Genomic DNA, 17,170 nt, shown 5'->3' with positions numbered 1-17,170 from the left:
TTAAATAGTTGAAGATAGGCATGAAAATATAGGACCACTGAATTAAACCTATATGGCTACGCATGCTTGGTGCACATCTCAGCCCCATCTTTTTGGATGCTCGTAGCTTGATATGACAATCGAATAACTCGAAGATAAAGAACAAGATAAAATTTTCAATTTCTTAATCAAATGTTTCACGTTGGGATGAAAGAATACCTCAAATATATATTTTAATAAAGATGATCACAATTCACAAAACTGTGTTCGTGTTATTCACTATTCAGGCCATTGAAACACAAGTTGCGCAGTATCAATTATTCTGATGCCAAACGGCCAATAAAATGGAATCTAAATATCAATCACATGATCTTATACCAAAAAAAGATATATTAAGTTAATGATATGACTGATCAAAATTATTAACTAACGCTAACTATTTGCTAATGTTTCCTTGATTCTCGATGCTTCTAACCAATACATGCAGACAACTTCACGACAAGTAACAGCTACACACTGCATCTCATTGATGATTAATCCTATATAATTATGCTGCAGCATAATGTCAGCAAACAGAACATAAAAACAAAGAAACGAGTCTTAAGCAAATATAATCTGTGCACTTGATGGTCTTAGATCAAAAAGGGTTTCAGGTGCATCCACGATTTGCCATTTAACCAAAAATTTGTGTTTCTCATCAGTTGCGGTGCTTGAGTTCAGCCTCCTTATATGGCCCACAGCCACATGAAGATTCTGACCAATCACATAGATCTTGCATTCCCAACAGTTGACACAGAAAGGTTTGCCAATTTGCTCCGGCAAAGGGGGTCCTTCTACTACATCCCAAGAATCACAGTCTCCATCGTAAACCTTTACTTTTGTTCTTTCATCCTCTGTAACCACAAACAAGTGCTCATATATCACCACACTTGAGCCTGTCCAGCCTTCTCGAAGTCCAGTAGCCATATGTTCCCAGATATCTGTTTGTGGGTCATAAATCTGACCTCGAGGTACCACATACAAAGGCCAAAACCAACCTTCAGTCACGAGGAGCTTCCCATTAAGAACTGCCGCATCATATGCAGCCATGTTTGTTCTCATGCTAGCTACTGGCTTCCATATCCCTTTTTTTGGATCCAAGACTTCAGCTGAACTGAGATCAAACAAGTTTGAGCTGTTTCCTCCGGCGACATATATCATCCCATTGATGGCCCCGCTAGCAAAAAATGACCTTGCGGTGATCATCTTTTTCATCACAGTCCATCGATTCTTATACACTACAAACTTTAGAACTAGATTAAGCGGGCAATCCACGTCTGAGATCATACCACCACAAACAAAGAGAACACCCTCGTGTGGGATGGAAACACACCTAAAACCTTGTGGACAGACCTTGTCCTTACAAGGCATGGCAGGGATTGTATGCCAACAGAAGTGGGTAAGGTCAAGAACCTTCCACTCGATTTTTCCGGTACATTTATGATACGCAAATACAAAAAGCCATGGATCATTAAACCCAAGCTCCTTTCTCCAATTAAAGAAATGCTCCTTACTGCCAAATAACGAATACCATCTTTTGCAAGTAGCCTTACAGGCTCCATGATTATCAACTGGAACCCGAAGAAGACACAGAAGAGCGACATCATCAGGGAGTCCCGGAATCAGAGAACATCCACTATCAGATAGTTCAAATTCCAAATCAAGATCTAACACATTGGATCGCATCGCAGCTAACCTAAATTTTGGGGACAAGGTAAATTGAGAATCCCCCATGCCAGTTTGTGCACCGAAATTTGTTCTATTTGATCTTTCTCCCCTAACTCAAAAAACCAATTAACTGCAAAAATACATATCAAAGGAATGAAAATTTTAAAAATATATATAATCACAAGCAATTACTTACAGAAAACAATACCAAGATTGAACAGCTTGATCGGCTTCCGCAAAGAAACGAGGGTAAAGGGGTGATTTTTCTGACATATTTGGCTGGATAATTTTGTTGTTTTTTAATTAATTAACAATGAGGTCCAGACCCACCCTTGTTTTGATTGCGGGCTGATTTGGGCCTCCATGTATTTCGGCCCGCGTACCGAGCACATCCAGCCTGCACCAAGAAATAAGATAAGCACACAGTTGATATCTATTCAAATATCTGAAAACTGTTACAAAAATGACCAAATATACAACATGCAATCGTACCTCTCATTGGGATAACTTTTCAAATAAAATTATATTTCATCCAATATAATTAATCATGGTCCAGCAATATATGCTTTTCTCTATGCACTTCATAAAAAAATATATTATCATATCTTTTACTATAGTTTATATACGATAAATTTTGAATAATTAGTTATGAAAACATTTCTAGATTTTTTAATAGACAACTATTTAATATTATATAATCGACTCTTGTTTTGAACAGTTTAATTATCTCAAACTGCCTTCATTTGAACAATGAAAGACGAAGGAAGGTAATTACACAACTAAAGGCAATGTGAAGAAATATATATTTTTATATAGAAAATATTCATAGAATTAAACCATAATGTGTTTGCATTACAATATGTCTAAGTCAACTAGGAATGTTACTAGAAATCCAATCTACATTTGAAGATATATATATATATATATAAAAAAGCATTCCCGTTTGCCAATCTTCGCATATAATCATGAAGAGAAAAGAAAATGTCCAAATCCACAAAAGTCTGTATCTCTAGCGCAAGTGTGCCACTTGGTCGCAAGTCTGCAGTTGGATTCAATGTGTCTTGCTAGCTTCCGTAGAGTCGCAGAAGATACAAATACCTGTAAGTCCAAAAGGTGTAGACAACATTTCACAACATAACGTATAAGGGTACCCACGTTGGTGCATTAATGGGTGATTCTTAACGCCTATTAATATTCATGCATCAATGTGGGTCTACACATTATTAATCTTGGCTGACATGGCAGCTAAAAATTCATCAGAATGAATGTTATTATTTCAAAGAAAACAAAAGGTCAAACGGCTCTTTTCACTTAACTCTTATATATATATATATATATATATATATATATGTGTGAAAATTAAATCCTTTAAAAAAAATATATATTATTTACAAAAGCAAACGGCTCTTTTGCATTTCTTTTTAAAATTTCTACATATGATCAATAAAACTATTAAAAAATTGTTTTTTCATTTTTTTAATAATATTTTAAATAAAAGAGTCGAAATTTTTTTTATTTTTTAATAATATTTTAATTAATATTAAAATTAAGTTATTTTTAAAATAATAATAGTATTTATTTTTAATAATATTTGTTGCAAAATTTTTAACAAAATTTGAAAGATATTTAATTAATATAAAATAAAAAAAAGAGTAAGTGGACAGTGGGACTCATAAATAATGAAAGTTGATATTAAATGAATGTGATTGTATGTTAATAATGTGAGAGTGTTAATATAATGATTATGTGGCTCGTGGACCCCATAATTTTTGAAGAGATGGAAAGTTAATAACATAGATTAATGACTACGGATGCGGATGCCCTAATATGTAAATCTGCTACTTTTACCGATCCATGATTTCTAATGTGGCATGCTGACGCTCCCTTAGCTCGGCCTGAGAATCTCTAACCGATCTATTGTGTGGACAAAGCTAGGCTTTTACCCAGCAAGAATTTAATTTGGGGCCAAAATTTTTTATTAGTTAATCCAATAATTTTTAAATGGTCCGAGTATATATATATATATATATATTGAAGGAATTAATAATGAAGCTATTTCTTGTCTTAACAAATATGAAATTCTTTCGGTTTGTATTAAATATTTGAGAAATGATTTTGTTTGATAAAATTTGGGTGTGATGTTTTAATATTGAGTAGGTCTCTTGTGAGATTGTCTCACGAATCTTTATCTGTGAGACGAGTCAACCCTACTGATATTCACAATAAAAAGTAATACTCTTAGCATAAAAAGTAATATTTTTTCATGATTGACCCAAATAATAGATTTGTCTCACAAAATACGACCTGTGAGACCGTCTCACACAAGTTTTTGCCTTTAATGTTATCGTTGGTTGCGTGTTGGGATTATTATTATTATTATTTTTAATATTGAGTTGAATATTTTGTAAGAATGTTCTTAGATTAAATAATGTGTATTGGAGTAATTTGGATTCAATGATTTCTATTTGTGTATGTTGTAGTCAAATTGAGCAATTATTTTGTGTGAATTATTTATTATATCTAGATAAAACTTTACCAAATATATCGGGATAACGACAAAAATCGCAACAAAATTTTGCCCACCAAATCAAAAGTTTTAGGCTACGCCCCTGTCACCTCCCAAACACTGAATCTATTTTTGTGCTTATCAAACCCTACATCCAGTCTAAACTGGTTCAATAATGGTGGCTAACATACAGCTTTATACACATCAAACAATACCACCGCTCAATCCCTAACGTGCCCTGAAATGTATTCGAATGTATGCATTTGGGTGTGGTATATATAACGACACGCATTCAATCGTCATCATAAGCAAAAGAAATTAAGGTTTAGCGGTAATTACGACATGAAATTTTTTAGGCAAAAATTTGTGTAAGACGTTCTCACGGTCGTATTTTGTGAGACAAATATCTTATTTGGGTCATCCATGAAAAAATATTACTTTTTATGCTAAGAGTATTACTTTTATTGTGAATATCGGTAGGGATTGACCCGTCTCACAGATAAAAATTCGTGAGACCGTCTCACGAGACACCTACTCAATTCTTTAATCACAGTATACTTTTGTTGCTTGAACTGACAGTGAGACCAGTTAAGCCACACCTTAATTAAAATATGTTTATTTATTTGTTTAAATTAAATGTGTTCTCGTGATTGTTTTTAATATTTTTTGTGTTGTCATGTTTCTGGCTCTCTCTTAACCAAGCTAGATTTAAAAAACATGAAACATTACGATCAAGTTTCAAAATTTTACAAGATCAAAAGGTTTAATGCGTTATAAGTGTGAAAAATGTTTTAAATTAGTATTATTATTATTATTTTTAATTATTCAAGTCAATTAATAGGTTGTATAATACATAAAATACAAATGTTAAGAATAAATGTTTTAAACATAATGTCTTTTGGGTGTTTTTTGATTTATTCTTTAAAGTAAAACCTAAATTTAAATTTAATTAAATATTAAAAATTAACTTATAATTTTATCTAATAAATTACACTTTTTACAAATTCAATATGGTCAAATAACGTTTTGTTTCACTCGGAGGGAAACATTTCCTCACTGATCTTTAGAACTGCTCTTATCTGGCTTGGTTGCCCTTAATCACAGGGCGTGATATAATAAGAGACGTACAAATAAAAGCATTAAATTTTTTTTTTAATGAAAATATAGATATATGTATCGATCAAGATACACTGAATCTTGCGGTGAATGCCACAGAATTATTGGAATCGACTCTTAGATTCATCACGCTCCACTTAGACTATAAAATTCATTTATAAAAATATATGGAGTAGAAAGTGTGGTGGAATTGATTTTGATGGGTGTGAAATTCTTAATTCTGCGGACAAAAATCTACTTTATAAGTGTAGACAAGACATAATAATAAAAATAATAAAGATAAGAAAATGATGCTCCATCGTACATTTATGCAAGTATGATCTTTGTCAATCAAAATTTGAGGATCGGAAATCAGGATTCTGGTGTCTTTAGTCTCTTGTATCCAACGTAGATGATATCTGAAATGATAAATCAGAATCAATTATTTTCATTGAAGCTTATCGGATTGACCAAGTCCATTTTTTTTCTTCTAAATATCTCAATCCGTGTGAACATGGGCATGATGGTTACATTTCACAAAGGAGAAAAAGCCACATTTGATGATGTTGCATGCATGTGAAACACACAATGGGTATCCTGTGAAAGCGTGCGGAGGTAAACTCAAATGTGAAAAACATTTTTCCAGGACAGGCAACTCTTTATGCATGTAGGGGACATGCAGTTTAAGCAAACATGGACTTGCTTAAACTCTTGCATTTAATATGGTCAAATAATTACATGTCTGCTGTTTGATTTTGACTCGAAAGAAAATATAATGAAAATAGCTTCAAAAATATTGGTCAAACATATGGTTAAACCAACTAAAAATGACATTCGGTTTCAATGTACAGTTTTAGACAAATAGCTGTAATTCCACTGTTGTTGAATGCGTTTTTATTGAACTAAATTCAATTAGAAATAGTTATACTGTTAAATAAAAATATGATTATTAGTTATAGAAATAGATTAATAATTAAGATAGATAATTTTTGAATCTACACAAAGAAAAATACTTGTCATTCGTTGGTTATTAGCAACATCACGAAAATGTCCGGGTCGAAATATGACTTTCAAATTAAGTTCATCGTGACTTTAGAATAACTCTTATTTGATCAAATCCAATATACGTGACAATAATTGATGTTTGGTATCGTTGTGTATTCATGATTTTTTTAAAAAAAAATTGAATTTCTCATAAGCTTAATTTGTCGTTTAATTGAATTGTGTTATTTGGTTTAGAATAATTAAATTTATTTTAATTAGTTTAATTAGTCATTAAAATAACTTCTTTTATTTAGCCTAGATTAAATTAAATAATTTATATCTTAATAATTCGATAATAGTCTATGCAGGAATGACTTGGACTCCATCCGCCTATATTATTATATGACCTAATGCACTTGCTAGTTTTCTCAACCAAAATCGTCGGTCACATAACCAAGCTGTTTGGTTTCAATTTCAACTTTCCTTGGAACCATAATATCTATTTTGGAACCGTGGTCAGGTCTTACTCATGCATGAACCCATTGACGTCCTTAATTTTTTAAGTTTTATGTGTTTGAAAGTTAAAATTATTTTAATATTACAAAAACTTTAGTTTACTAAACATGATAATTCATAATTTTATAAGTTAAGGTCATAAATATTCGAATGAAATTAAAATTTGTATATTTATTTGACCATAAAGACTTGATCCATTCAAAGCGAACGTAGGTGATAATTCCGGTATTCTTAGGCGTTTTGCATGCGCTATGGAGTCTAACTTCGAATCTGGTTACATATCATTAATCCGATGCTCCTCCAATCCAGTTTTTAGTTCATCACCTTCTTCTTCACCTTTATTAATACAACATTCTGTCATTACAATCAATCCACTGTGTGTACACAGTTAATTCCCAATATGCGTATATATATAAGTAATGGTTTAGAGTGTATTTGTAGCTGTAATATTTGGTTAAACGAATTTTTTTAAAACTAACTATAAAATTATTATTTTGATTCAATTTACTACCACTTTCCATATTAAAAAAAAAAAAAAAACTCAATACGAAGTGCAAATAAATAAATTTGAAAAATACCAAAAAAGTAAATATAGTTTAAAAAGTTGGCAAAAACTTGTGTGAGACGGTCTCACGGGTTGTATTTGTGAGACGGATCTCTTATTTGAGTCATCCATGAAAGAATATTATTTTTTATGCTAAGAATATTATTTTTTATTATGAGTATCGGTAAAGTTGACCCGTCTCACAGATAAAGATTCGTGAGATCGTCTCACAAAAGACCCACTCTAAAAAAATATAAATATGCTTGCTAATAAAAGTTTAGGCACCCTTTGCACAAAACGGTCAAGTCCGCTTCTCTTAGATAATGCTTGACATATATTATTTAAATGAATGATATCATCGTTCACTCAACACATAACACATGTATTAACATATATACTGAATGATAATCATAATCATTCATTTATATAATTGAATAAATGATTTTGTGCATTTAATATATATGTCATTTTTTACGTGACCAACATGAACAAAATCGTTTGATGACATATGATTGAAATTTGAAACCTATCTCCCTCTTCCTCTATTTAAACCCCTTCCTCTCTCTGTGTCCCCATAGATTGAAAGTTAAAACTCACTTCTCTTTCTCAACTAATCTTCTCTCCGTCTCTTGGATGGCACAAACAAGCTCCAGTTCATGGGCTACAGCCCATGTTTCTCAGCCAATTTCAACCAAATCTCATGTCCAATTGTCCTTTGCTTCGAACTCAATTTCAATGAGAAATACCACAAGAAGAGCTGAAATCAACTGTGCTTTGCACGCACCTTCTCTACTCACTTTCCCCAAGACGCCAGAATTGGACCTGGGTACTGATCGATCGGTGGCCACACCATTTCCGCAGCAATGGAACTTTCTACAAAAAGCTGCAGCTAAAGCTCTGGACTTTGTGGAAAGCGCGTTGATTTCACGAGAGCGCCAGAATCCACTGCCTAAAACGTCCGACCCACGAGTCCAAATCGCCGGGAATTTTGCTCCGGTGCCGGAACAACCAGTTCGGCATAACCTTCACGTCGTCGGGACAATCCCCGAATGTGTTCATGGCGTTTATTTAAGAAACGGCGCCAACCCTTTACACGAACCACTTTCCGGACACCACTTATTTGACGGCGACGGCATGATTCATGCCGTCACCATCGATGGAAAAGACTCCATTGGCTACGCTTGCCGGTTCACAGAGACTCAAAGGCTGGTCCAAGAACGTGAGTTGGGTCGGCCCATTTTCCCGAAAGCCATTGGAGAGCTCCACGGGCATTCAGGTATCGCCCGGCTGTTGCTATTCTACACCCGAGGCTTATTCCGGTTGCTGGATTATAGCCAAGGAATTGGGGTGGCGAACGCGGGATTGGTATATTTCAATCGAAGACTTTTAGCGATGTCCGAAGATGATCTTCCTTATCAAGTGCGGATCAATCCCACTGGCGATCTTGAAACAATTGGGCGTTACGATTTTTCGGAGCAATTGCAGAACACGATGATAGCTCACCCCAAAATCGATCCTGTTTCTGGGGAGCTTTTTGCTTTGAGCTACGACGTCGTCCAGAAGCCATACCTCAAATACTTCAAATTCTCAACCGATGGAAAGAAATCACCAGATGTAGAGATACCGCTAGATGTCCCCACCATGATGCACGATTTCGCCATAACTGAAAATTTTTTAGTAATTCCCGACCAGCAAGTGGTGTTCAAGCTTCAAGAGATGATCAACAAGGGCTCCCCAGTTGTATATGACAAGAACAAGAGATCCAGATTCGGAATCTTATCAAAAACTGCCCAAAATTCTAAAGACATCATATGGATTGAGTGTCCGGATACCTTTTGCTTTCACTTGTGGAATGCTTGGGAGGAGCCGGAGAACGACGAAGTGGTGGTGATCGGCTCATGCATGACTCCCCCCGACTCCATTTTCAACGAATGCAATGAAAATTTGAAGAGCGTTTTATCAGAAATCCGGTTGAATTTTAAAACCGGGGAATCAAAAAGGAAGCCCATGATCCAATCCTCTGAACAAATAAATTTAGAGGCAGGAATGGTGAACAGGAACCTGCTCGGCAGAAAAACAAGGTACGCTTATCTTGCCATTGCTGAGCCATGGCCCAATGTTTCAGGTTTCGCAAAAGTCGACCTTTCAACAGGAAAAGTCGAGAAATTCATCTACGGCGACCGAAGATACGGCGGGGAGCCGTTTTTTGTGCCAAGAAATTCGAGTTTAGAAAGTGAAGATGATGGGTATATTCTTTCATTCGTGCATGATGAAAAAGTGTGGAAATCAGAGCTACAGATCATAAACGCGATGACACTAAAGCTGGAAGCTTCGATAAAGCTTCCGTCGAGAGTTCCATACGGATTTCACGGCACATTCATAAGCTCTAAGGACTTAGAAAATCAAGTGTAGTTAGATATATACGCTAATGGAGGGAAGAGATGCCAGAAGGATTTGTATATTTGCAGCAACTTCCTCGGACTCTCCCCTTTTGAACTGATTTTAGCTATTTTCTTTTGGTGGGGAGTGTAAATTTTAGCTTTTTTTTTTTTTTTTTTTTTTTTTTTTTTGAGGCTTTAGATATTACAGATTGTGATGAAGCTCAGCTGGTTTCTGTTTTCCTGTAATTTTCTTTTTACTCCATCTCATCACATTTGTAATTTTAAAAAAATTAGTAGATTCCATGTATATGTGGTTAAATTTGGACCCTTGATTCTATCATGGGGTAGTGCCCCTACATGTAGGATGGAACGAACCATTATTAAATGTGAAGACATGATAATAACTACCTAGAGAGAACACCATCTTTTTCTTTAAATTTTACCCTTATATGATACTAATATTACACTTTTGTTTTTTTTCAATTTCAGCACACACTTTTTTTTTATTTCAACAATTCAAATATCAATTTAGTCCCACCATAATTTGTCAAATTTCACTTTAATCCATCGATAATGATAAAAAAAAGTTGTACGCACACGCATAGCGTGTGCAGATTAACTAGTTATTTATTAAACGTGAGATTCTAAATTGGATTTTAAAAAAATCTCTATTAAATTAAAATTTTGGTATTTTTTTTATTTCCTGTTTTAGTAAATTCGTAACTAAAATAAAACAACTATATCTCATATACTTTCTAAAAAATTTAAATTTAGTAAAATATTTAACTTACATAATCTATATATACTTTTGAGCTCATAAAAAATATAGGAAATATTAATTCCCGATCGACCAATTTAATTATGACGTAAGTTGGCGTAGAAAAGTCCTCGATGGGGATCAATCCAGTAATAAATGTGTACTATGGATGATATTTTCCTAGGCAATATATGGCCCGGCCCATGGCAAATAATCAGAATTTCAAATTTTATTCTAGGAAAGAAAGAAAGAAAGAAAGATCAAGTTTAGTTTCATTAATTAAAGAAACAACACCCACCTCCGCCTAAACCATTAATACCTTCTTTTAAAAAAAAAAATTGCCGGCCGGACATTTAATTCTAATTTCTAACCATTACTTTTTTGAAGATGTTTTTCATGAATAATAATAACAATAATAATAAAAATTGAAAGTGAGACGAAATTTAATATGTAATATATGGAAGATAGCCATCTGTTTCATATATAAGATAAAGACAACCAAAGAAAAAGTGAAGGTCCGTAAGCAAATCAAAGATGTCAACCCTCAAATCCAAAATTTGCGCTGACTTCGAGGATTTTGCCTCAGAAATTACGCAAGCAAAATCAACCAGACAAAAATTAATAATAATAATAACAAAGCCATATCTGGGCAGCACGAAGTTCACGTGAAGTTTCCTGCCATATGCATGGTGGTGTATCAGTATATATGTAATCAAAAATTTAGATTTATAAAAAATAATATGAGACATAAATCAACAAACTAAACCGTTTGACAGGAGACAGAAGATTTATGCTCCAATAACATTGTCAAAATCCCTGGAACTAAACAGTTCCTCTGTGCCAAATATATATATATATATATATTGTATTTAGTCAAATGATCAGGCAGTGAATTAACCTCACTAGTTGTTAGCTAAAAGCACTAATTTGTATCTTCGTGTCTTTTACAGAAAAGGAATAGGATTTTTAAATTTAAAATATCACTCGAGTGGTGTTTCTATATTCATTGAAACAGAGCAATGACTGACGATTAAGTTTTAAATATTAAAATTGCTAAACTATAAACTATTCCATGTGAATTCTAAATCCTTCTCCTGATTAATATTCTTCGTCCAGTTTATAGCTCTTACCAAATGGTTGGAGTTTCGGCGTCCATGGATTGCTCTTTTGCCCCGTGAAACATTTCCGTGCAAGAAAATACATCATAGAATAGAGAAACAAAAAAATATCGGAAATCTTACATTCCACGTCCACGCGGCACCTTGAACATGACAAAATCTCCTATCAAACACCACCAACAACAACAACAACATTAACCTACAAAACCACAACATTGTACGAGCTGAAATGCTGTTGTACTACCAGCATAACTGCTCTAATGAAGCGACAATCTGCGCCGGTTTAAGAGTTGGGTTGTATACGACTTTTTTAAAGAAAAATGTCTACTGTTCATTACGTGTCGCGAAAAGCTGTGAGAAAAGCTTCTATCTGTATCATTGTATTAATTTTGATTTCTAAGGTTCAATTGAAAGCAGTACACACACTGAAAGCATCGTGATTCATTATTCGGAAGAGGAAGATGACTTTGGGGAGAGAATAATCCGCAGTTTCGAAAGAAGTTCAACTTGACGAATATTGAATGCACTTCGTAACTTGTCTGACAAATTCCTGAAAGCACTTCGTAACTTGTCTGGTTGATAGATATGGCTTAGAAACCACTAAAATATGGTTTGGAAACGAGAGAATACTCCGAGCTCTAGTTCGGAAGGTCTGAACTGTGCATGCGAGGACGTGTCATGCTCGTTTTGACACCTAACTAGATGCTTGGGGTTAATTAGGAAGGTCCGATCTCGGGTTCGGTAGGTCTAAACTGTTACATGTCGGTGCACTTTTGACACGCGCGCAATTTGTCTTGCTGGCTGGCTGGGTTCAAATGGTCCGAACTGATTTTGGAAGCTCTGAACTCTTCAGAAGCTTGATCTCAGTTTGGTGGTTCAGAACGGTCATGACATCAAATCACCTTGATTTGCTTAGTTAATAGCATCTTAATCATGTTTAAATAGTACTTTATTCAAAATAGGACTTGGGTCGTTACAGTTATGAAATATTTTTTTAATTAAATTTTTTAAGTAGATATATTTTTATCGAAATATTTTTTAATTAACAGAAAAGGAATGTATTTGCAATTTTAATAAAACAATTTTAAGGATAAAAAAGTATAACATATATATGTATATGGCATGGCGTCCACCAATTTTTTTTTATTTAAAAAATTAAATTCGAATCCCAGAAATTTTCTCATATATATATATATATATATATATATATATATATATATATATATATATTTAAAACGTCCAATTTGTTATATTTTGATATATTCATTAATTTGATTTAATTAATATTTGAAATACATTACAAAAGGCCATTTTTTTAAAAAAAAATGGTTGAACATTGTTAGATAACAAAATAACCCGGCCCCACCCCATACAAAAAGTGAGAAACTAAATGTGTATTTGGATTGCAGGCCGGGTTTAAATTTGAAAAAAATATTTAAAAAGAAGATTTGAAATCTCTTCATACTTCATATTGAGACAGATATTGAAATCCATTAAAATGACACAAAAAAATTAACTAGTTGAAGATTTAAAATATACCGCCAAATTCATTCATCCAAATAAACCAATACATTTATTATTATAGATTTGAACGATTTAAATGGAACTTAATTTTATTTATAAATTAATATTACTTCCTATGCTTTTCATTTTAATTTATTTTACGTATGAACATGATATTTTCATGACAAAAAATAAAAAATAAAAAAAATAAAAGTATCTCTGAACTTTGCACACGAACAATCGTTTCAAAAATAAATGATATAATAATATGGCAGACAATCAGCGGTGGCACTAAATTTAAGGATTTGATGGTTTGTCTTCTCCAATATTGCAAAGACCACGTTTAGATTTCACACATATCCCACCTTTTCCATTCATGAAATAGAATTTGTGATTCGGTGGAACTCTTGCCCATTGGCCTTCATTCATGTACTTCACCTGTTTGAAAATTAATTAAGGGTCAGTTAATTACAGCTAACCAAAATGAGTTTATTAAATCAATGTACAAAATAATCTTTATCCCTTGTGGAGGACTCGTAAGTTATAACTATTTTAAATGTAATTTATCAAAGAGTAGGTACCTTACATACGCATGCAATGCACCCGTACAATTCAATAGAATTATAAAATACTATATATTAACTTAAAATATGCAACAAAGACGAGAGTGACCAAAGTAATGGAGAATATTAAAATGAGAAAGAAACATATAATATAGTAGTGTATTGCATATGTAATATTTGTCAAAAAAATAAGTAAAATGCCAGCGTCCATGTGCACGCTTTATATTATTACTTTGTTTATACTAAAATGAATATGATATCGTAATTGTAAAAATTTATGAGAGTTTTTATTTCAATTTCCCAACTTGTTGTCATACCAAACATATAAAACTTTTTGTATCTATTAGAATAACATGTAATATAGTAATAGATAGACAATAGACCTAAACATAATAATAAAATTCGTTTTCATAAAGTAGAACACAAATTCATTCGAGTTGTATTTGAATTGATGGATTTGATTTAGATATGATCGTCAAATGACACATGTACATCTCCTCATATATTTATATACGACGCAGGCTCGAGCGATTGTACTGCTTGCAAGCCGTGAAATGGAAGAAAAATCGCCGGGATCCAAACAAAATTCGCCTCTTTGCAGCCCGACAAGGGGCCTGTATATGAAGAGATCACTGCAAAGGTTTATTCAGAAGAGAAAGACTAGATCCCAAGAAACGTCTCCTTATCCAGTTAATTCTGGACATCCAAATATTTAATAAATTGTGGGGATCAGAGCCAAATATTCTAGCTCATGAATCAATGTTCAGATCTATAATTGAAAACCATTGTGTGTAATTGTTAAGTTTGATCCATTCCTAGTGGATATGTCTTTTGTTTGATTCCTTATATTTGTTATCATTATTTCGCATTCTTAGATTTTTTATTATTTCTTGTAATGATATATTTAATGGTTCCGAAGCAACCTGATATGGCAGGATTTTCAAGATTTAGGTGTATGTTTATTTCAGCATAAATTAAGACAGAAAGATTTCTCACTGTCATACATAAAAGGCTATATGAGTTTTTAGGGGCAAAAAGTATGCTGTCAAGTTTCCGACAAATAGAAAAAATAAATTCTACATCAAAAGTACGTTCGTTTTGCTTTTTCCTGGCTGCCTAAATTAACGGCAAATATATTTTTATTCCGCATCACACCAATTTTCCCAATAAATAAATTAAAACAGTGACTATATTCCACACCAAAAATTACATAAATAATTATTGCTGGTGTTTTTTTTTTTTTTTGGAATATATAAGTCTATCTTTTTGGGCGAGTATATATTTTTTAAGTGATATCATCACGTACGTTTGGTGCTTAATTATGATTATTGATAATATACTAATGTTTCCCAGTATACGACTAGTATAAACTTTAAAATAGTATTATTACGTACAGATTTTAAAGTTATTGTTTATAATGAAATTCTCGAGTTTCAAATTTAATTCAATCTTTCTTGCAAATTTGAAGCATACTTCATATGTAATAATATTGACTGGGAAATTTGGGCATCAATTTCTCATTCACTCGATACCTTTTTTAGGAAATAAATAGACGAAGTTAGAATTTGTTTCTTCAATTTATTTAATTTAGAGAGTCGGTTCGTGGTGCTCAAACTCAATTTCTCTTATATGTGTGGTCAAAAATTACACTCACTTGTCCATTATTAACATCAATTATTGGATCATTAGTAAATCTGAATTACGTATCCTACCTAGAAGATTAATCCTGGGAAATAAGGGAAAATAGTTTCATTTTTAGAATTTTTTAGATTTAGATGCATGTGTTAGATATCTTAACATAGACTCTGAGTCTAATTTCAACCCAAAATCTAATTCAAAGAGAGAGTCCAAATCTATATATATAATTATCAATATCTTAATTCAATTGATGTAAATTACATAAAAAAATTATTTCATAAAACTTTTTCTTTCATAAATACCATCTCAATTATTTTTCTTCCCAGAACTATTTTTACAAACATATTTAATAAAGACAACATTTAATTTCGAATTTAAAATGTTGAAAATAATTTGAATGAAAACTTTTAGTAGGGTTTTTGAATAAGAAACTTTGGGGACTACAATGAAATTAACTCTAGTTTTGGGGCATGCCTGCTTGCTTGAGAATCTTTGGCAATTAGTGTGTGGGCTAAAGATTCATATACTTAGGCTCTGTTTGGTACATGTGATATGATAAGTAAATGATTAATAATTAGAGTGATTAAAAAATGAGATATGTGGATTAATAGTATGGTGGGATAAATAACATGGTGTTTGGTATGATTTTAAAATGATGGATTAATTTTGTAAATTTTATTGTAATGACCAAAATGTCCCAAATGCTAATTAAATATATATTCTTAAAATAATTGGATAAATAATTAAATATTTATAATTATAATTTACATTAATTAAAATTAATTTAAATATATTTATTAGAAATAAATTTGTAAATATGTATTTACTTTAATAATTAAAATAACATTAATATTTTGAATATTAATATTAAATAAAGTTTTAGTAATAATTACAATATTATTGTTTTTCTTAAAATAATTATAAATATTTTTAAAATAATTTGATAGATAATTAAATATTTATAATTATAATTTATGTTCATTAAAAGTAATTTAAATCATTAAAAAAAATAAATTAGAATTGAAAAAATATTTATTTTCATAAAAAAATTAATTAACAAGATTACAAATTTATAAAAATTTAATTTAAGATAAATTTGCATTACCATTTATTTTCTTTAAAATGATTGAAAATAATAAAAATATATGAAATTAATTTATAAAAAAATATAATAAAAATATAAATATTATATTAATTATTAAATTTTCAGTAATTTTAATTTTCATATTATATTGAAGAAAACAATTCAAGGGTATTATGGTCAATATACAATCTTATCATGATCACTATTCAAAAAATATTAATTATCACATCCTTTGAGGAGGGATACTTAATCACACAAATAACATGAATAGTGTGGGCTTTCAATAATAATCAAGGGCTTGTAGATTAATAAAAATCGAACCAAACCCGAGATAAGGGAATGATTATTAAATAATAATTCTCTTATCATGGCTACCAAACATAGCCTTAAACTTTTCAGCATTCCAATTTCTTCAGGGATTATGTTAGGTAAGGTGTGGGGCCCACGTCAAAATAAAATATTTAGAACTTGTTATCCCACATCGAAAGAATCTGAAAACTGAATGAGGGATTTAGTTATAAATAGAGCTCAATTCCTTCAATTATTGTATCCCAAAATCAAAAGTTTTTCAGCTTTGATAAAAAGAGAGTGCATAGAAAAAAAGAGTGTATTTTTTTATTGAGTGCGGGAATTCTCTTGTGTGAGTTAGAGAAATTATTTTCTCGGTATACTGGGGTTCGGGAGTGTGAGATATTTAGTGTATTGGTGTATACACTTTTTAATATTTCTTCCAGTTATAAAAGTTGCAGTACTCCGTGGACGTAGCTTATTTTGGGTGAACCACGTAAATCTTTG

The 17,170-nt window shown here is 32.0% G+C and overlaps 2 protein-coding genes across 5 annotated transcripts; one reads left to right on the top strand and one right to left on the bottom strand.

Annotated features, from left to right (window-relative positions):
- Positions 1-231: 231 nt before the first annotated feature.
- LOC142519264 (F-box/kelch-repeat protein At1g30090-like) lies at positions 232-1,960 on the bottom strand. 4 transcript variants are annotated; one of them, XM_075622224.1, is made up of 2 exons: positions 1,883-1,960; positions 232-1,799 (listed from the first exon to the last, which is right to left on the bottom strand). In XM_075622224.1, the coding sequence occupies exon 2, from the start codon at positions 1,750-1,752 to the stop codon at positions 580-582; it is 1,173 nt and encodes a 390-aa protein (XP_075478339.1). In that variant the 5' UTR covers positions 1,753-1,799; positions 1,883-1,960; the 3' UTR covers positions 232-579. The 4 variants fall into 4 exon arrangements, with proteins under 4 accessions (XP_075478339.1, XP_075478342.1, XP_075478340.1 ...); XM_075622227.1 differs by having other exon boundaries at positions 232-1,795; positions 1,883-1,957; XM_075622225.1 differs by having other exon boundaries at positions 232-1,816; positions 1,895-1,930.
- A 5,924-nt stretch (positions 1,961-7,884) lies between these two features.
- On the top strand, positions 7,885-9,942 carry LOC142519304 (9-cis-epoxycarotenoid dioxygenase NCED2, chloroplastic-like). Its single transcript, XM_075622274.1, has one exon. It carries the CDS (start codon positions 7,965-7,967, stop codon positions 9,741-9,743), a length of 1,779 nt encoding a protein of 592 aa, XP_075478389.1. The 5' UTR covers positions 7,885-7,964; the 3' UTR covers positions 9,744-9,942.
- Positions 9,943-17,170: the final 7,228 nt, after the last annotated feature.

This window comes from Primulina tabacum, chromosome 11 (genome assembly GCF_025594145.1).
Source record: "Primulina tabacum isolate GXHZ01 chromosome 11, ASM2559414v2, whole genome shotgun sequence".
In the NCBI taxonomy this organism is placed as follows: Eukaryota; Viridiplantae; Streptophyta; class Magnoliopsida; order Lamiales; family Gesneriaceae; genus Primulina; species Primulina tabacum.
This window is presented reverse-complemented; position numbering and strand designations above follow the sequence as displayed.